Here is a 21,996-nt window from a genome sequence, read left to right as displayed (position 1 = left end):
TTTCTCATCTAAAGTCTGGTTGGTGAAACTAGTGGGGCCCCTTTGTGTCTCTTTTTAGAACGTTTATTTAGTCCTTGGGTCCCAAACCAGTTTCTTCTTTTTGATAAACCATTTTACTCTTTTCAATATGCAATTGTTTTAATACAGCTACCATTATACATTTCAAATGCAAATATTTAGTATAGTATTTTTAGTTTTGTCTGGTCCAAAGTTGGGAAATGGAGCTAGAAATTGCATGGCTTAATATTGCAGCAAAGTTTTGGATTTGGGTTTTTTAAAGACATAAATTTTGAAACTGCACAGCACATGTACAGACATTAACACCTGCCCTCTATATAAATATATATGATGGCATATATAGAACATTTGGGGAAAGAAAATAAGAGTTTCAGAAAAAGTGCCACCGGGTATAAAAAGTGGCTGCAACTTTAGAAGCAGTACCATGGAGTATGTTCCCTTGATTTTACTGCTCATGCAGCTTAATAGATAGTTCTAGGAGCATAAGTTTTAGTGCCTTTGCAGAGGCCAGAGCAACATTTGTCTGCTGTAGTTGCCATTTTTCTTTTCTCTGTCTTTTCCCTTCCCAGATTTTGTAACTGGGGCAGGATATGTGAGCTCTGGAAGAAGTGACTTCAGGTTAATTCCAGTTCCTGACTGTCTGTGAGCTCATTATTCCTTCTGTTTCCTCATCTTGTTTCCACTGCTACATTAAGACCACCTTCCTTGCAATCTGACCATGGCTGGTGAACATGGCTTCCTACCTTTCTGCCATCTGGAGCATTCTTCTCTCTTTCTCTTATTTAATTGCTGTATAAGCTCAGACTTTAACTGGACACATTTATTTCCTGGCCATTAACATGCAGTTCTGTGTCAGTGAACAGCCATGTGTATGAACTGATGCTGTTCCTTGCAGAATAGAGCTGGTTTGCGTTGTACCCCATCAGACCTTCCCCTAAAGATGGGATTTATGTTCTGCCACCTTGATTGGGTGAAACATTAAGTATGGATAAGCCCAGGGAGTCACTATTGAGGGGTTAGTGTCTAAAAAGGCTAAAAAGATTTCAGCTTTGTTCTTTATTGATTTCTAAAGGGAGAGTAAGCTTTTGTCTCTTTCTTTTGTTAGCCTGATAGTGCAGATATTCTTGAGAGATTACTCTGCTGTATCTTTTGCTCTTGAAGGCTTTGACAAACCCCATGTCTTCTCCTCATCAGCCCGTGTGACACAGATTGTGGACTCTCTTTCCCATTTTCTCCTTCTGCAGTTTTTAACAGCCATGTGCGAAGACAGTGCAGTTCAGCATGTAACTGAAGGCCATGCCTGGGCACAAATGCATTTTCTCTGTTCTTTTCAGGTGTAGTTTTTTCTGCTACTTTTATGATATATTAGTTAAGAGATTTTATTTCTATCAGGAAAATAACCTGCTCTCTTTGAGGCACCCTTCCAGTTGCTTAAGAAAGAGGAAGAAGAATTTGGGGATTGAGAGAAGAATGGCAACAGATCTATTTCTACTTTTGTAAAGACCAGTAGCAGTGGGATGTAGCAGCGGGATGGTCACATAGAGGGAAAAGGGGTTACATAGGGACATCTCTATTTTAGGGATACTTTAGGTTCCCTGTCCATTCCTCAGCCTCTGAAGAGAGCACATCAGAATTGAACCTTCATTTTCAGGTTCTGCTTGATTTCAGGAAGATTCTATTACTAAAGACTTTTCCAATTTCATGTGACCTGGAAAAGTTGCCCTTTCTTGAAGCTGCAATGCCTCCTGTGGTTTTTTTTTTTTTTTTTAATCCTTTCAAGACACAGTAGCTGGAGAAGTGTTGTTAATGTAGGTTTCTTTTTTTCTTTCTTTCTGAATACATCCACAAAAATATTGCACACCACAAAAGATGCAAAGAGCTACATTTGACATTGGCTGGGAACATAAAAGCAGTAGAATTGTTACACTACTAGAAGGAAAGGAAGCAACTACACTAGAATCCATTACTCTGAAGTTATTTATGAAAAATGCTCCTGTTTCAATCTAAATTCTTCAACAAAATGTAGAAGTTATTTATGTAGTCTTTTTGAAGATGTATGTATGAATTCAGTGTACTACAGGGTTTATATATCAGTATAATTTAAAAGCAGTAATGCAAGGAGAAATGCTCATTAAGAATGACAAGGTACCTCTTATCTCCCTGAGGAGAAGCGTGCCTTTCCCTCAGGAGGTCCCACAGTGGAACGTTCTCCATTCCAGCAGTTTCAGCAGAAAGAAGCTGCTGGCCCCAGGGTGAGGATGGTGAGGGTGAAATTGTGTGTGGGTGAGACCTGCCCTCTCGTGGAGAGAGAAAACATCTTTCCCTGGCTGTGTGCAATGTCTGGCAGCGTGGGCTGGCTGCAGCCTGAGGAGGTGATACCATAGTTCATATTGATTTTGGAAACCAGACAGCCATTTAGTCACAAATCCCATTCGTTCTCTTGGAAAGGTGAGAAGTGGAAAATATTTCTTCTGAGAATATCTAATTACATTGGTGTTAAGCACTGGGAATTCCCATCTGTTTTTCTTTCTGATTCTCCCGTCTGATTTTGGTGGTTTGTACATTGGCTGTAGATCTCACTACATAAGGCTAGTTCATATACTCATAAGCTAGATAAACTTCATTGTAGGCTAGCAAGAAAACCTATACATTTACCATAATTAATTCTCTATTACCTGGCTGACAGCTTTGGAGAAAGTGGTTCTGAAATGTTTCTTAATACTTTACTAGTCCAACTATTTCCTATTAAAGGACAATTTTTTGAGAATTATAATGGATGGTACTGTCTATATATCTTGAGTTGTATCTTCATAACAGTTGTATCTGCAAAAATTTTTCTTTTGAATTATCCATAATAGGGAGGGAGAGAGTGAATGCAAATGTTGTCTGAAGGCAGCATTTGTCCTATTTCCTATTATTCTATGAGAATTTTGGAGAATATTTAGACCAGGATACTGAATTTACTAAGGTGAGAATATGCCCCTCTCTTTGATTCTTTGTTCATGAAAGATACCCTCCTTTCATATCTGTGAGTTTTGCTACTAGAGATTAGAGATTACTTTAAGAATTAAAATCACACTGTATAATCTACACTTTGTATGTTAGGCCTTTTTCCTGGTACCTGTATTCATGCCCATTGCATATTTATTCATTGTACATTCATTCGTCTATTTTTTTTAGTGTAATGAGGAAATCAAGCTTTTATAAGCACATGAACACTGTTCCAGTGCACAGTATTATATCATAGACTGCACTAGGTCTGTAATTTCAGCTACTGTTACAACTAATCATTGCATGGCACACTAAGTAATGAAAAAGGCGCTGTTTTCAAGTGGATTAACTCCTTCTTTCTTATCTCATAATACAAAAGACTCAGTGGCTGTTAACAGGTGGTGTAGCTTTTCTCTGCTTCTGCTTTCTATGTTTACCTAATCACCCCATAATACCTGCCTATGGCTTGGAAATACTGCAAAGATGAAAGTACTTTAATGCTTCTACAGTGCTTTGACATTGTATAGCATTAATGCTAAAACATGTAATCATTCCAACTACTGTTATACAATTATCACCTCTTTGATGAACAGTGGCTTTGATGCAGGGATCCAAAGGAGCTGGGAGATAGTCGATATTCCTGTATTTATTTAACAATCAGAGTGTGGGTATTCACATTGCTGCTTTTGGTCTTTGCCACAGTCTCCATCCTTACACCTCATTGTGCTTTATCACAGGAGCTGGGAATTCTTTCAGAATACTGTGCTTCCAATATTTTCTTAGTAATTTTCACCTGGGGAACAGATACCTTTAAAATCAGTGTGTTAACATATATCAGTTTGCACAGTATATTTAAATTAGCAAGCATCTGCCCATGGTCTATAGTTGCCTAATAATCAATTTTTACTGCAAAGTGTTTCATAACTATTTTTGTTTCCTCTTCATGTGATTTAGGTTACCATGGCCTTTACTGTGAGGAGGAATATAATGAATGCCTCTCTGCACCCTGCCAGAATGGAGCCACCTGCAGAGACCTCGTCAACAGCTACGAGTGTGTGTGCCTTGCTGAATATGAAGGTAGGCTGGGGTTTGCAATTGTTCTCTGCATTTTTTATGGCAAGTTTTGTTACAAAAAGAGAGATACCATATCCTGAGCAGAAATATATCCCTCTCGTCAAATTAACAGAGACAAACTTCAGTATCGATCCTGATCTTAATCTTTATTCAGATTAATAGTTAAGATATAGCTCCATTGTGAATAATACATGTCCTGGTCTGGGCACAAATGGATTTTCTCTGTTTGTCTCAGTTGTGGTTTTTTCTGTTTTTATGATACCTTAAAAAGTGATGAGATTTAAAAAAAAACTATAATGGTTAAATAGACTTTTTCATCAGTTGTTGTTGGAGCCTTTACATAGAGAGCTTTCAAATTATTTTTTATTTGAAGTGAACTAAAAACACAATAATAAAGGATTAGTATTTGAAATAGATTAGCACAAAGGAGTAGATATAAAAATTTTGATTGTTTGTTTAGAAGACTGTAAAGCCCAGAGTGAGTAGTAGGTCTGTGACTGCTTTTCCATGTTAACTGCATCTGTTCTTAGATCTGTGTCCAAATTTAATCCCTCTTTGGCATTTTTCAAGTAATTCATAAAATAGATGAGAATAGTGTTTGGCTATACAAAATGTGTTTGTTTGGCTATACAAAATCTTTTCTCTCACAGCAATTTCAGCTGTAAACAAATTAACACATATCAGTGGTCTGTGACAAGTCCTTGTGGGGAAGGCTAAAATGATACTTTTTTAGTGTAGTCTTGTTGAATCGTGCGAACACTTTGAATGTAATTTTATGTGCTATTAGGATTATAAATAAATATTATACACAGAATGATTATATTTTAAGGAACATTGCTCCAGCATTTTCTCATTAAGTGTATCAATCCTTATCTGTGCTGATAAGTAAAGCTCACTTAACAGCTGCTTGAGGCTAAAAATGTGTTTCACACTGGTGATTGCACCGCTCTTTGACTATAGATACAGAATTCATCATTTTAGAGGCCTGGTGAGGAAATGACCCTCAGCTTCTCTTGACAGTTTAAGCAGCACTTAACCAAAATGTTCACCATTAATGTTCATCTTCTCACCCAGCCTGTTGGTGGAGCTGGAAGCACTGTGAGCACAGCACATTGTGCTGTAAATGAAATCAGGGCACCTGGAATCAGCTTTTGCTGATCACTGAGCTCCCATCATTGCAGAGCTCGAGGAGATCAGTGGCACCAATGAATAGACCCGAGGTACCCAGCTCAAGAAACGATGTGGGCCATCAGATGCCTCAGTCTTGGCACTACCACCCCAGGGCTGCCCATCTGCAGTGCCCCTTCTGCCTCCACACCCCTGGGCTGGCAGGCAGACAGGAGCTCTCAGGGCTGGGCAGGGCTGGAGTTTGTGCCAGCTCCTCACTCACTGGATGCCCAGCTAGAGTGCTCTGCCTTCTTGCTGCTAACACTGCAAATGTCAGCAAAATGATTTGGGAGGTCTGTACTGTGTGTGTGTGCATAACTATAACATTTATATTAAAAAAGAAGTTTTATCTGAACAGTAGACTCCAAGAAAATAATGTGTGTAGCAGTGGCATTAGGGTATCTCTCCCAGTCCCTAGGTGGGAATATGCTGTGTTACATGTTGTATATGCCAGGTGCAGCTTGCACTGTCTTCTGCAAGACAAACCTGCTGGATTCTCAAGGCCTATGCTGGACGTGAAAGAGTGAAGGTAGTGGCATGAAGTAGAGCCATCCAGTTATATATTTTTAACTATATATTTGAATAAATTTTTTTATTACATTAGTAATATTCCTCATTTCCAGCAACAGGTAATGAGAGGCATCAGAATGCTTATGTATGTAATTAAATAAGTTATTACATAAAATTCTTAGTCAAGACAATTATTGTTGACATATTACTGAAGAATTTTAGATAACTGATTTGTTTATGCTTCATTATGTGGTTTTTCATAGACATCCAATAGTTCTTCTAAGCACAGCTGTAGGAAGAGCAGAGAGGAGGCACATGTGTAAAAAGTTTAGCCAGCATAAGCCCCATGGTTATGACATCAATAGCCCAGAAGGACAGGTTTGGAGCCTGCACACTCATCCAGGTGAAGTCAAGTTATCACATGTACTGATTCCATGCTGCCAGTATCAGTCATGTCAGTGGCAATTACTGGTTTTTCCTTTTCAGGAAGGCACTGTGAATTATACAAAGATCCTTGTGTTAACATCAACTGCCAGAACGGTGGCACTTGTGACAGCGAAGGTCTAAATGCTACATGCATGTGTGCACCTGGATATGCAGGCAAGTGATTTGTGTGTTACACAGAATATCTAGTTGCTTCGGTCACTGTGTCTAGAGGAAGACAAATACCAAGTAAGACTGTGTCTCTTCAAGGAAGAAATTAATTTTGGCTTTGCTGTATTAGCAAAGCCCAAATTAATTTAGTGCATTTTAGCATTAATTTAGTGCATCTAGTGTATATACACTAGACTGTGTAGCAGTCTCGTGAGAATGAAAAGCTTTTGATGTTGCTTACATCTGCTTTGAACTTTGTAGCAAAAAAAGCCTGTTACTAAAGTGTCCTCACAAAGCTAAGAGCTATTTAGCATGGCTTATGACCTTGCTACTTGAGACTAGACTGCATTTTAAAAATAGTATTTTGAAGATTTCCAGGTAACCTAATATACTAATTGGACACTGTTGAAACTGAAAAATGTTTTAACAGTGACCTTAGTTACTGTGTGCTCAAGAAACAGCTTATTCCATTATCTTAATATGCAATTGCTATACTTGTTATGAATCAATTTACACTTTCAGAGTACTGGTAAGAAGCTCACTTAATCTTTTGGCCTTGTACTTAGACTGATGTGATTGGCATAATCCAAATATCTGATGTCAAGGTAATTTAGAATCTGATGTTCTGTTGGTCATGTAAGTTCATATCCAATGTGAGAATAATAGGTAAACCCATTCATAGCTGGTTTATAGATCAAATTGCACTTTTCGGTTTCTTCTAATTAAAGGACATTCTTTGGAAAAGAATTAGCTTTCCATTGTACCACATCAGTTTCTCAGGCACAGATTATCTACATTATTCTATAGCATATCAGAATATCTATGATCATGTGTTATACCACATTTTCTTGGGATGGAAATTACATTTAGAGAAATGAGACTGAGTCTGTGTGAGGTTAGTCAAGTCCCTTAGTCCTCAGGCTTTATTTTCACCTGGTTGAATAAGGATAATACTTCCTTCTTGGAATACTTTTGATGTTCTGAGAATAAAGATGTATTGTACTATAAGGTGCTTTGCAGCAAGAGGGAAGTTAAATGATTGAGGATGTACTTGCTACATCAGGCACTTGCCATACATAATCTTGTTTTTGTTTTTATTTTGGTTTTTTTTCCTATGTAAGGTGAAGAATGTGAAATTGATGTAAATGACTGTGACAGCAACCCATGTCACCATGCTGGAACTTGCATAGATCAGCCTGGTGGTTACACCTGCCATTGTCCTCATGGATGGGTTGGTGCAAACTGTGAAATACGTAAGTTTTGTAGTTCTCTAACCATTTTTAAAAGTTGTAAGTTATATTAAAGGAATTTTTTCTTTATCTCTAAACACCTATCTGCACAAATATTCTGAGTCATATGCAAATGAACAAAATCATGGTAAATTAATTTTATTTTTTGGCCACAGCGTTTCAAAAGTGGTAGTGAAAGTTAAAAACTTCTGGTTTTGGGACCCTACTTTGAGATGTGTCAGACTAGATTGTCAGGGGTGCTGCCTCAGAGCTGGGCACTCAGTTTGCATTTTAATTGTGCTCATGCTTCAGAGCCTCCCTGCACACTTTGGGTCAAGTGTGTTCCATAGCAGTATCAGCACGGTCCTAACAGGCTTGTATTGTCTTCAGAGCACCTGCAGCCATAGTGATGTTTCAGCAAAACAACTTGGAACTTGCTTACCTAAGGAAACTGGTTCTGTGTAATTGTGTTGCAATTTGTGTCTGCAGGCTTTTAACAACTTTTTCAGGAATAAATTTTCCAGCCACAGGCTAATTTCCACCAAATTTGTAACAAAGAAGAAGGGCTCCAAGACCAAATATTTTCCAAAGCATTCAGTAAGACTTAAGAGTGATTCCACTGGAAGCAACAGCTTCAGTGTGATCTTGTTTCTCGTTTTAGAGAGAAGCTTCACTGTAAGGGCCTCCTTATGAAACAATGAAGAGTCCAGGAGAGGCAGAAAGTATGAAACCCAACTGTGGAAGAGTTAAAATGGAAATGAGGTTTCATTAGTTCTGTTGCTCACAGACATGCTTTGTATTTCTCGGATATTTTGTTCTTGAGCTAGAGATGTTGTCTTTGCTGGAGATTTCAGCTGTGTATTTAACTTCTTGAATGCTCAGGTACTGTGGTCATAGATCCCTCCAAGTCATTATACAGATACACACACAGGTTTGTTAGCACAGTTAAGATTGCAGACATAGGTGATAGATAATTAAAACAAAAAGGATGGATTTAAAAATGTTTTTTGTATCTCACACAAGAAACATGTAAACCTTCTATTTTTTACCCTCTTTTACTAAAACTTTACTTAAAAATATTGACTGCTTTTTTCAAACTGATTCTACTCTTGATGTTCTTGATGTTAGTCCTTACTTTAATCCAGTACATTCAGTTTCAGAGCTTTCTGGTGTAAGCAAAGACTGTAGAAGACCATTACCAGCTAGTTCAGAGATGGTGACAGCCCTGCCTTTTTTGTTATCCCTGTGAATGGCTCACACACTTCCCCGGGTGGTTCAGAGCCAGCAGACACTGGGAGCACAACCCTGTGTGCCATATTGCCGGTGTTAAAATATGCTCAGATGAACTTTTCCTGACAAGGCTGATGTTGGTGACTGTCGCTATAGGACACGAGACAGCACAATGCGAGCTACCTGCCACCTTGCAAGGCAAAAAAGAGAGCGTTTATTTTCTGACTCTAACTTTTATACTTCTCCAAAGGTGACAGTGGATTGGAGAGTGAATGGGCCACCTCTCCGAAGACATTGGACAAAGCACTAGTACATCAAGTCTCTCCACCCCCATGGAGGAATGTAAAACAACACATTATTTACAGAAACTGTGTGGGAAAGTTTCCCAATAGAATGTAAACTCAGAAGGCTTTAGAAAACTCAAGAATCAGGGCGACAGGTGACACCTGCAACATGCATGTCCAAGCTGATCAGCAAGGCAGTATAATTCTGCCTGCCTTCAATAATAAGTAGTTGGCTGACAGATGGGTTTAGTTCTTGGAGAAAGCAATAATATGTTCTTGGAGAAAACAAATGCATTTCCTGGAGTCCCTTGATGAAGTAACAATTACATTTCTGTTATGTTTTGGAATGCCAAAGGGATACAAAGGTTTGCAGGCTTTCTGAGCCTGCAGATATGCTACAGGAATTCAGTGGTGCATGTTCTGGAGTGCTCTGGCTGTCATGCTCTAGTCACTCATAGTTCCCTTGCTATTTAAGTCACTTTGCCACAGCATGAAAATAAGAGCATATGTTGTTATGGGACATCATAAAAAATAAGGCTACTCCAAAACAGATAACCATGGACATGCAGCCTCTCTAACCAGTGCAGTGCCTTATGTGCAAAGCTGGGGAACCTTTCCTAAAGAATTTGGATTTTAACATGGATGTAATGGATTATACAAACAAAGAGGGATTGAATTTTGAAGAAGTCACTTTGAAGAAAGAATTTAGAAGTAATTTGATCTGCAGATTTTTCTTTTACAGGTCCATGTAGCCATGTGAAGATCTTTGTACTCTCTATCTTTCCCTGAGCTTTGAATGAATAAGCTGATGAGAACTTAATTCTAATCATATCTAGATAGGCCATATCCAGCTGTTTTATAAGCACTTCTGAATTCACTGGAGTTGAGACAATGGTGCTGTGGATTTCTTTGAGCTCTGAAGTTTCAGTCTATTAGTAAATGTGCTTCTGTTCATCTTTCCAGTTCTCTTTGCCATATTTATTATATTCTTTCAGCAGTTTGTACATGATGGTAATAATGTGATGGAAATTAAATGTAAACACTGCATACTGACTTTGTATTGGACTGCCCCTCTGAATGCTAGAAAAAGACACAAAGCCAGGCTTATCAGAAACTGGTGTTTTGGTGGCATTTGACTAAATTGATAACATTTTCTCCTTGGTAATTTTCTGTTACTGGCCATGAAGGAGGCTACTGGTACTTAATCTTTTTTGTAGAACCACCCTATTTATAGTTCCCCACTTTTCACCAGCTGGTTTAGCTGCTTGAAGTGACTACCTTAACACGATTTCAGGGTTATCTTCTTGTCAGACTGTTCTTTTTAATTTACAAGTGCTGTATATACAACAAACTAGATAAGATGTATGTTGCCTGGATGAATTGTGATATTTTTAAATATCATCTTATGATCCTTACCAGTATTAGCAATTCAAATTAAATAGGATTAAATTAATCTTAATTATAAAGAGGCTATTCTTCCTTTCAAAATGAAATGCATTTGCCTAAAAAGTTGATGGCGCATTCACTGTAAAAATGCTTACAAATTTCTCATATGAATCCTCTAATGCCTGACAATTATTTGTTAATATCATTACCTTTGCCACTTTTGTAATTATTAATGTAGTTACTGAGGTATGCCAAACCATATGGTTACTTGAAAACTAACAATATGAAGAATTTCTAGTACAGACCATGGTATGCACTGAAGTCTTATTCTTAATTAATTTTATGAACTTTAATGTAACAACTGAAAATACTGTGATTTAAAGCTGTCTTATGCTATTTCTAATCTCTGGAATATAAAATGTTAATCTTTATATTTTGATACGGTGAGGAAAAAGGGAAGAAATTTTTCTCAGCTTTGTCATCCAGAGATGGAAGACATGATATCTAAATCAGAAGTGTCTTGCCATATATCTGCACACATTAGATCTGAATTCAACCTAGTCTGACATCCTGACAGAAACCACTGTGTGTGACAAATGTGCTGCAGAACAGAAATAGAAGCCCATCCCAAACTTCACAGAGCACAGCTGCATTCTCCCCCTCATATCCTGACTGGGCAAACTGCAGTAACAGTGCCTTAGAAACATTAAATCACTGAATGATTCAGGCTGATCAAAACTTTACTGGCCTCTGAAGAAGATAAGAGAAATGAACATCCAATCCTTAAACTCAGCTCACATTTGTGGACAAAGTCTGAGTACCCCCAAGCTGGGAGGTGCTCCAGGACAACTTTCACTGTTGTGACAAAGAGCAGCCATTTCTCCAAACTCTGCCCAGCTGAATCCCACGTGTTACAGCTTTGGGCTTTCTTACAACCTGCCTCTAAAATTGACTTTTTTTTTTTTCCTGTCCTTGTACAATCCCTGTATTTCTACTGTATATCGAGATTTTATTCTCTGCTGCTAAACTGGAGATTTCAACTCAGGAGCTTGAATTATCTGCCATCATCAGCATCCTTGAGAGGTAGCTTCTGAGAATATCTTAACCTCCCAAAGCATATGCTTGGAAACCCTGTTCCCAGACTGTTTGTGATTGAGTAAAGGGAGAGTCTAAATCAGTGCAAAGCAGAAGTACATTTGGAAAAGGAACAGGCACCTACTAGAAATAACTTTTGCAGAGTGCTACATTTCTGTAGTCAGGATGATTCAATTCTGTTCCTGTTTTGAAATAATATGAGACCATAGGCTGCCAAAAATGAACTCTGTACTTTCCTGGAGGGAAGTACAGTTTAATTAGAAATATTCTGACCCATGCTAGAGAGAAACAGATCTGAGGACACAGGCAATTGATAGAAAATCTGTTTAGCATAGATGCAGTTTGGGGATCAAGAATAGTTATGTAGAAGATCTGGAATACATAAATACAAGAAGCCTCTTCCATATTGTCTTTACTTTAAGGTCTGCTTTGAGAATCTCAGTGAGATTATGATGGGGAAAAGACTCCAATGGGCTCCCTGCTGTAGGACTTGATGAGGTGTCCTTTTTGTCCTTGAAATGCTGAAGTCTCTGCAGTTTGGAGGAGATAGGCATAAGAAAGTTTTTGTTTCAAATTACAAACCAAGTGTGTTAAGTACATCTTAAATAACATGTTTTAGTGGAAGCCTTCACTGTTGGAACAAACTGCACAAGAGAGCTGTTTGTTTCTTAAAAGCTTTTGCATAAAACCTGCCTGCCTGCAGAGAGCCTGTAATATAAAATAACATAATGCAAGAATAATTTGATTTTCTGTTACTTGGTTTGCACAGGAGATCAAACTAGATAGATGTTCCTATATGACCTTAAAAATCTACAGAAAAAAGTGGGTAAAGGTTCAACATAGCGCTTTTCAAATTCGTAGCATGTTAGGCCCGGTGTTGTATTGTTAAAAGAGTCTGGGAAAGTTCAAATTACCTATCTCCGTATTTTCAAAAGTCAGAACTATTGAAAATTAATATCGTAAAGTAGTTCTATTCAGCAGGATGGATATAAATTACTAATTAGTGATAACCTTTTATTTCTTATTGGCAGATCTGCAGTGGAAGTCTGGGCATATGGCAGAGAGTCTGACAAATATGCCTCGTCACTCCCTCTACATTATCATCGGGGCGCTGTGCGTGGCCTTTGTCCTGATGCTGATCATCCTGATCGTGGGGATCTGCCGCATCAGCCGCATTGAGTACCAGGGCTCCTCCAGGCCAGCCTACGAGGAGTTCTACAACTGCAGGAGCATTGACAGTGAATTCAGTAGTGCAATCGCTTCCATCCGACACGCCAGGTTTGTGCTGGGATGCTGATGTCCTAGGAATCTGTTGTGATGTGTCACTGCAGTTCATGCACAGTGCACCCAAGTGCTGTTGGCAGAGGCAGTGGGCTGCTCTGCTGGGAAAGCATCAGCACTGCTCACTGCTCTCACCTGAGGTGTGACAATACAGCAAAACTCCTTGAAAACAATGGAGTTATTCTGACTTTATTTGGTGTAACTGGTGAAGTGGGACAGATGCAAAGTTTGTAGCCTGTTAGATCTTCTGTTAAGGATGCAAAGATTCTTTAACTGCTACACACAAGCAATATGATCAGATGGGAAACACACTTTGATTTTTGTGACTAATTTGCCTGATTATTCAGTGAGAATCTCTTCACATCACTCATTTTTGTGCTCCTATTTGCCTTTCTTACTTGCTTTCCTAGAGACGGTAATTTTTTACTTTGAAATTGAATGGAGCACTTGCAAGGCAGGGCATTGAGTGTCAGAATAATCCAAAAGTAGAAGTGGAAGGGATTTGACAGCTCAAGTGTAAGCCATGGCACTAATATGGCATTAAATATACCTAACTCCCTGACAACTATTGTGTTTAAAAACTTCCAAAGGAGTTGAGTAGATTTACAGAGGGCATTCCTAAAATCTAACCTGGATTTTCTTTGCTGTTAACCTGGCTGCTTCTTTCTTACTGCTCTTCAGGCTGTCATGAAGGATAATGTATTGCTGTTCATATCACTTGTGTATCAGATGCTGGGCCCTCCCCTGTTCCCTTGTATGATAAAAACAAACAAAGCAAAGCAACTTTTTTCTTTCCCACATTTAACTAACCCATTCTTTCAGTGTCCCCTCCCAGATCATGTCATCTTTCTTATTGCCTTCCTGGGACACCCTCCAGATTGTATTTCTTGTCTTTTTCTTTTTTTAAAGGGGGGGTCCTGAAAGCTGGAAGTAGTTCTCTGTCTGAAGATTTATGTGCACCAAATAAACTGAGTAATCACCTCTTGCATCTTATTTTTGGCATTCCTATTCATACATCTGAAAAAGAAACTTACTTGGTGGTTTTTTTTCCTTTCTAGTGACTAATAACATACTTTTGTGACCTGTTAGACCTTTTCGTCATCCCAAGATCATGTGTGCCATTTTGCTTCCTAGCCAGTATTTCTGTCTTCCTAGCCAGGATTCTTCTGTGACGTCGCTCTTAATAGGCTGGAATTTTCATTTTTGGTGTTTCTTTTTTCCAATTTCTTCAATTTGTCAAGATCACTTCAAATTCCAACACAATATTCATGTGTGTTACCATTAAAAACTCTTAAAACAACCGAGGGAGGCATGTTCATATGCACTAACATGGAGAAATGTGTGCATATTGGTTGGTGATGGCTGGTAATTAACTTTCTGAATGCTCCACTTCTGTTTCAGTGAAGATTAAATAAGTTAAATTGTACCACTGCTGAAGTAATCAAAATTATCTGAAATGGGTAAGGTGTTCCCCCAGGCTCAGTTAGTCATGTCACAGCTTTGAGTAGTAGCTCTTCAAAGCGTTCCAACTTCGAAAAATTCTTAAACTGGGATAGATTAATGATGCTTTTTAAAATCCATATTATGTAGTTAGAAGTTACATTATTGTCCATTGAGGGTTTCCCTATCTTGGAAAAGGTATTTCTACTTAATGCAAATGAAATGTTTTCATTCCAAATAATTTTCAGTGCCTCCAAGAATGTGATGCCTTGTAAAAATCCAAGATAGAGCTGCCAAGGCAGGTAATTAATGGAGGTTTATTGTGTATATAATTGTGTATATTTTGGTTTCAGAAAGATATAAGCCACTTTTTTGTCATTTCAATCCAGGAAAAGGAGCAAAACTTTTATAGTTATTTTTACATAAATTCTTAAATCTACATATATAAAGGTCTGAATTTTCAGAATCACTGATTCTGATAAATCTACTTTTAAATAACAGAAACTCCAGCATTTTCTGAAAAAAAATTACCTTTCAAAGTTAGATACCAAAACTTGGCAGTAATTTTGGAAAATGGAGGCTAAGGAAAAAGTTAGTAGATTATTTTCTTTAAAGGGAAGATTTCTGATAAAGTCAGCAGGTGTCTGGGGGTGTGGATGCCTGTTGCATATTCAGTAAATTATTTTAAAATTGCTTGTTCATGTTTCTCAGCATTTTTTCCCTAGATAATTTTTAAAATAATTTGATCTTTATTGATCAAAGTATTTGATTAGTAAATCAATACTTTGCTGTAAGACAAAACCAATGTGCTCGAGGATCATTACTAATAAAAGTCAACTTCTAGGGATTGTTTCTAAGATAAGCAGATCAGAACTAGGTAGTTCTCCAAGCAGTTAAAGCACAGTTGTCTTTAGCATCCATTATGTAGACAGTAAATAAATATTCATTTTATGTTAAAATTTATACATTTTAAAGCTGGAGGGGAGCAGTGTAATGAAATAGTTGGCTAATAGGCCACTGGCTATGGCAGCAGTAAGATGTCATTGAAATAGAACCGATATCTGTCATTGAAACAGAATTGTTCCGTTTAGAAAAGCATTCACACTGAGTTCATGAATTATCTGGTGACAGATTATGCTGCAGTTAGTTCTCTGTGTGCCCAGATATCAGTAGCCTTCATGCACCACTTACAGTGTAGTTTATTTAATTTTTACTTTCACTTGCTGATCTGTCCTCTTTGTGTCAGTTGAAGAGTCTGGTTCATCAGACTCTGATTAAGTTCTCTTGTCACAGCAGTGTCAGCTTCTCTCCACTGCATGTTCTCCCCATTCCTGTGGAGTTGCCTGTGTCAGACTAAGCTTTCTGAATTGGATGAGCATCTGCACACACTCATTTCTTACCGTTTCCTGGCATAAGTCTCTGTCAGCTGCCTTTTTGTAGAACTGTGATCATGTGCACACGTTCCCTGGTCTCCACATCACCTACCAATTGCTTAATATACAGCCTCTGTCAAGGTTAATTTTCTGGGAACTCTAGGATTATAGCTCAGTTTTTCTAAGAAAGGCACAATACCACTTGCACACCTGACCATTTCTCTGAATAATGCAGAGATAATAAATTTTCTCATTCTCCCCCTGTGGAAACCAGAAAAATCCCTTCCTCCTCTCAATATACTTTATCCCTTTTTTAACTTCTGGTCCTTCTTTTTTACTTCTCTTGTTCAATTTTATTTGTGGACTCTGACAGTTGCTGGTTTTGAGCAGACTAGCAACATGTGGTTGGTTTCTTAATTCTGTTGCTGGGTAAACTCTAAACTTCTGCCTGTCCCACAGAAGTTGGAAGATACCATTTCCTCAGGATTCAGCTGTCCAATGTTGTCAAAAATCTATGTGAGTGGAGTTGTTGAGGTTAATAACTCTCTATAGTTAGCCATCTCTTGAAATGTTGTTCTAAGGAAGTGGAGGAGCAGGACCTTTCCAAAGGTGGAGATGATTTGCAGTGCCTGTCACACACACACACACGGAACTGCCTCTGCCAAGAATTGCTGTAATGAATGTGTACTGTCCTCAGAATTGCCACTGAACCCTCAGTTTCTCTCAAGCTACACAGGTCTCTCTTGTTCAATGCTTCACTGCAAAATATATTTTCTGATTGTTATTTCATGTACTTTACTTTGTGATTATCTTTGTGATGTGTAACATTGTTATACACTGGTAAGCCTGTCTGATATACACATTGGAACATCACCATCATCACCTGTGAATGGACATGCCAAAGCTAAATGTTGACCCTGAAAAACTTTCTTACTGCTGCTGCTGCACTGTTAACCAACCCAAGCACATAATTGTTCACAGTATGGCATTGAAACTAATGTTAAAATTATTATCTGTCATGTCCCCCCAGTCTTTTTCCACACTCAGTACTTCCCAGGATCGAGATTTCCCCACACAGTGTATACTCTTTGTTATATTAATAATCTTGTGTTTGGTTGCCCTGGAAAAAAAATCTTTATTTACTTGTTTGTATATGCTTTTGTTGTAAGCAGGCAGTTAATTGATCCAGCACACTCTGTAGCAAGAACCTGCATCTTTTCACTATTGATTAGTCTTTGAGTCATTGCTTCTTGCAGATTGTATTGATAATTTCTTTGTGTGTTCCTTTATGCTATCAATTAGATAGCATAGCCCTGCTGTGCAGTCCTAGCAGATACACACCCATTGAACAGAGTTCCCATTTAACACTTCTGTCTTTAACATAAACCTTTGAGGTTGGTGATAATTCTGTCTGGTTGCTGCTTTGGGCAGGGGCTGACTTCTGAACCACCTGATCAAAGCAAAGTGGTTGAGCAGCTCCGTGGCTCAACCAGACCATAAATAAGTTGCACATGTGCTGTGCTCTTCTCTCAGCCTTTTCTAATTAGGGGCACTTGTAAACCCTGACCTAAACGAGAAAACAGATTTTGTCCTGCTTCGCTGTGTGCAACAAGCCATGTGCTCTCTGCTGTAAGAAAGGGCAGGTAGACTTTCACTGAAATCTCTGGAGAATGCTCACCATCATTTGTGTCTCTGCAAAGCTCTATTTCCTTTAAAACCTTGAGGGTGGTGGTGAAAATGGTGATTCAGAATTCAGTGCTAACATGCATTGATTCCTTCATTCAGTTCTTGAAATTTTATCACATTTGTAGAAAATCGCTTTTATCCATCATGACGGGGATGAGCAAATGTGACCTGCCTGTATTTGTTAAAACAACCTATAGAAGAAGGCAGACATTCATACATGGGAATGAATCTACTGTAGCCTTATGGACAGCTGAAGTACTTTGAAAAATGAAATTTTCACCATATATATCATAATGCTTTCAGCCATTCCAGTTTTGTCTGCAATTCTAAATCACTGAAAACAGGCAAGTTTGAAATTGGAAACCATGAACCTCCATAAAGCTCTTGGAAGAAAATCAAGTTAATTTTGGTTTGGGCTAAATAGTATCCTCAAAATCTGAATTTTCTGGCTTTTACTTTCCAATGTACATAATGTAAATTAATATATGCTTAATATAGTTCATAAATGCATAAAAATCCTTAGTGTGGATGACTAAAATAATTCTTTTTGTGTTTTCTGTACTGTTTTCTCTGCATCAGGTCAATAAGAAAAAAATACTTGACCATTTTTGCATCATTTTCCTGTGATTTCTTTTGTTATATAGAGTTTATCTAAGCTGTCTGACTTTGTTTCTGATCACAAGCCATAACTCACTGCGTTGTTGCTGTGAACTTATTCATGTTTTTGTTTGTCACCAAAAGTTTTCTTTTATTTCCAGGTTTGGCAAGAAATCCCGACCTGCAATGTATGATGCAACCCCTATTGCTTATGAAGATTACAGCCCAGATGACAAACCTTTGGTTACACTGATTAAGACAAAAGATTTGTAATCTAGTGTATCTTTTTTGGATTATTTTTGAAAAGGATGGGCTACTAACCTAATTTAAATATTTTTAAGAAGAAAGCATAAGTAATTTAAACCATTAGATGCTTCAGAATTTTCTGTAGAATATTTAAGAACCAATTTTCTGCAGCTTTTAGTTTGGAAAAATATTTTAAAACAGAATTTGTGAACTTCATGATTTACATTTTAATGTACCTTGAGCTCTATAAATTATCAGCTTATGATAGTGTGTGCTTTTTTCTTGGTAGACACTATTACTAAACCCAGACGAGTTTCTTGTGGTTGTTACAGAACAGAAAACAATAATTAATGAGGAGTTCTTTATGAAATGTAAGTGCCAGCTTTCTCAGTAGAGGTAGGAAAAATGTGAAGCATAATATGATATATAATATATCCATTAATTAAAAAAGTCTAAAATGTTTGTGTTGTGAAAAAGAAACTAGTAAAAATTATTATTCCTAATCTGAATGAATTAGCTTTTGCCTTATTCCATGCATGGATAGATAACCTATTCCTCCATTATTTCCTGAAAGTTGCTAAAACATACTCTTGAGTTGATGTTTGACATTTTTGTAATAGTTATTCAGGCTAGGCCTTGTATAATAATTAAAGTGCCTCTTGAGGCAAAGTTAAGGGCATGATCCTTTAAACATTGAAATCAATGAGAGAACTTCCATTGACTTCACTGGATATGGGATTGGATCCTACAATTGGACTGAATCTATATTTTTCTTTAAAGGTTAAAGTTTTTTTATATTGTGAGTAAACTAAGCATATGGTTTGAATTGTTTGTTTCCTAAAGGTTGTTGATGTACAGTATTGTTTCATGAAATATTGTGTGTTTCTCATAGTGCTTCTTATTTAGGATCAGTATGGGGTTTTTGTGGCTGTATTTGATCGCTTATGGGCGTCTTAAATTCTTGCTTATTTCAGAAAATACTGAATAAAAGTTAACCAGTGAAGATTGCAGCTGTTTCTTTGCTTTTCTTCATTTCAAACTGAAGTTTGTCTATAAATTTGAAAGGAGATGAGCATATGATGCACTATAAATAAAAGATGATATTCCAGCTGTTAATCTGAAAAGGGAAAAATGGTTTGTATTATCAAGGTAGTCTCTCAAAAGTGGGATAAATACAGCTCCAGAGTAATGGCACAGTTCTGAATGGTGGATGTACAGGTTATAGCACCATTCTGTGTCTGAATTACAGAAATGCCAAATGCTCTTCAGAAATCCAGCATACCTTTCCTGACATCTTGTATCTGCTACCATGAGCTTTCAACAATGGTGGTCTGAGACAGTAATTATTAAAAAGAGGACTGAGGAGCTCAGATTCAAGTTTAAACTAGATTAATTCTTCAGGCATGGTTTTCTATGACAAAAGTTGTAAATTTGCATCTGGTGGCTGTCATATGATTTTTTTTTTTATTGTTAGTTTTCTGCTGTACCAATATATTGAAACTTTTGTTTACTGTGCTTCTAGAAGTGTTTTGAGAACCTTTAAGAAAGAAAAATCAAGAGCAAGCTATACCCTGTACCATTTTTGGTAACTTGAGCAGAAAAGGAGCACTGTTGTAATTGATTTGTTAATCAAAGGAAGGGAAGTACTCATTCTTCAGAATTTTTGCCCTTTTTAGTCAGTAAAATATTGGCTTGCAAATCTATATAATGTAGGGGAAACAAGCAACTCTGTTGTTCTAGGGAACATACATATGCATGATCCATATTTTACAAGAGAGATGTTGCAATGAGCAGCAGCCTTTCTGCATACAAATCACACCTTGGCAGCGATTCTTGACCAACCTGTATTTCTCTCAATTGACTGATCTGAACGATAAGTAATTTGTGAGGAGCTATTTTCCTGTCAGCTTGAAGCCTTTAGCTTCTGTAAATCATCCTGTGCATCCTGTGAATTGTATTCTGAAAATTACTTTGTCTCCTTCCAATTTATTTTATTGAACTCTGATGGCATTTTAGGCATGCACTTGTGAGATATTTGTGAGGCATTGCACTGCCTGCCAGATGGAGCTGTCCTAAGACCTGGAGGGAACAGACTCATCTTGTGTTTGTATCCCAACTCTGAATCTGCAAGAACAAGTTGGTTACTGTCCTTGTACACCAGTGTCCTGAGACTATACATGAATGTGGGCAAGGGACACCGGTTATTTCATATCCTTTTCCCCAACCACGTGAGGTTTGCTCTGTACAGGGAGCAAATACAGATGTATAGCAAATACCACATGTTGTTAATATACTACACCTTTTCTTTTTTTCCTCTTTTTTTTTTTTTTTTTTTTTTTCCCTGTAAATAATCCAGTTGCAGAAAGGGCTGAATGTATGTAGTCTTTCCCTAGCAATGGGTTAACAGCCTCCAGCTCCTCCTGGACAAGACAGAGACAAGTCTCTGGGCTTGTCATTAACCTCTAGTACTTGTGTGTAGGCACACAGTCTGTGGTGATTGGGAGTGGGGCTGTGGGAGCCTCATCCCCATGGGCACAGCTGTGAGCAGCAGGTGAGCAGCACTGACACAATGAGCCATGGAGTGCCCAGGGGCACTGAGCAACCACCAAAGGAAGCAGAGGGCACACAGGTACCATGCTTGAACATGAGGGGATAAAAGGTTGGGCTGAAGAACAAGAAGGGCAGATGCTTGCATTGCAGCCTTCTGAAATGATGTGATGTTACTCTGTAGGGGGAGACACCTGAAGCCTTTTGAAGTGGCATGGTATTATTCTGTGTGTCGTGGCCGTCTCAACTGTGACATGTCCTGCAACACCTGTGCATTCTCCAAGTGTGGTCATTTTTTCATGCTCTTCCATCTGGAAATAGGAAAACATCCATGAGTGTTTTTTTCCCCAGAAGCATGCACGTCTTCTTACTTGTTTCTTGGGATGTTTTGAAACTTGTCTTTACAGCTCAGAGTTGTGATACATGTGCTAACAGGAAAATGTCATCATTTACATGGGTTCTGGATGGAGCCAGTCCAAAATGATGCAGACAGTGACCCTATCCATGTGGCTGGGCTAATTGCAGTATGGCACAGATACAAGGCCTCAGGGAACAGTTGAGGACAACAGCTAGAAAACACATGGTGGCTAAAATCAGAAAAATTATCCCCTTTAAATCCTGCAGGTGTAAACCTCACTTTAGCTGAGAAAAATTAGACCATTGCCACAGATTCTTCCTCTCTGCATCTTGTCGCTGGGAGGTGCTTTGGGAATCTGCATTTCTCTTGTGTGGGCTCCAGAGGTGATGCCCTGCCAAACCCTCAGGTGAGAAGCCTCAGTCCCATGTCAGAGCCAGTGTTTGGTAACAGATCTTGCACTTGGAAGAAGCTGGCTCTCAATCCTTCCTTACTCCAACACACTTCATCTTCCAAAGACACGATGAGAAATGAAGTTGTTGGGAGGTGCAGGTAGCTTGAGCAGGAGATGGGGTCCCCAGCACGCACTCACTGCAGGGGCTGTGCCGTGGGGTGCTCTCTGGGGTGAGGGGCCTGGCCTTTCTGCAGCTGAGTGCAGACCACCCCTCCCCCCTGGGGTCCCTGCTGTGTCCCTGTGCCAGGCGGGATCAGCAGCGGCTCTGCTGTGAGTCGCGATGGGGCACTGCCAGCCCCATCCCTCACATGGGCAAGCAGGCAGAGGATGAAAGGCCTGGACATGCAGTCCTCACTCAGCTGAGCCTGCAGGAACTCTTATTTTCAGCTTTCTAACCCTGCTCCTGTTAGTGTATTAAGCAATGGGCTGAGAGAGACAT

The 21,996-nt window shown here is 38.5% G+C and overlaps 1 protein-coding gene across 1 annotated transcript in view; it reads left to right on the top strand.

The window, feature by feature from the left end:
• DNER (delta/notch like EGF repeat containing) overlaps positions 1 to 19,211 on the top strand; it is a 111,491-nt gene extending 92,280 nt beyond the window's left edge. The window contains exons 9-13 of the mRNA XM_030280061.4: positions 3,964 to 4,086; positions 6,247 to 6,360; positions 7,476 to 7,607; positions 12,610 to 12,856; positions 18,117 to 19,211. Coding sequence (XP_030135921.4) covers positions 3,964 to 4,086; positions 6,247 to 6,360; positions 7,476 to 7,607; positions 12,610 to 12,856; positions 18,117 to 18,228 — 728 coding nt within the window. The 3' untranslated portion in view covers positions 18,229 to 19,211. The remainder of the gene's footprint in view (positions 1 to 3,963; positions 4,087 to 6,246; positions 6,361 to 7,475; positions 7,608 to 12,609; positions 12,857 to 18,116) is intronic.
• The last annotated feature ends 2,785 nt before the right edge of the window (positions 19,212 to 21,996 follow it).

Source organism: Taeniopygia guttata, chromosome 9 (assembly GCF_048771995.1).
Source record: "Taeniopygia guttata chromosome 9, bTaeGut7.mat, whole genome shotgun sequence".
Classification (NCBI taxonomy): Eukaryota; Metazoa; Chordata; class Aves; order Passeriformes; family Estrildidae; genus Taeniopygia; species Taeniopygia guttata.
Note: the sequence above shows the minus strand (reverse complement) of the source record. Positions and strands in the feature narration are given on the sequence as shown.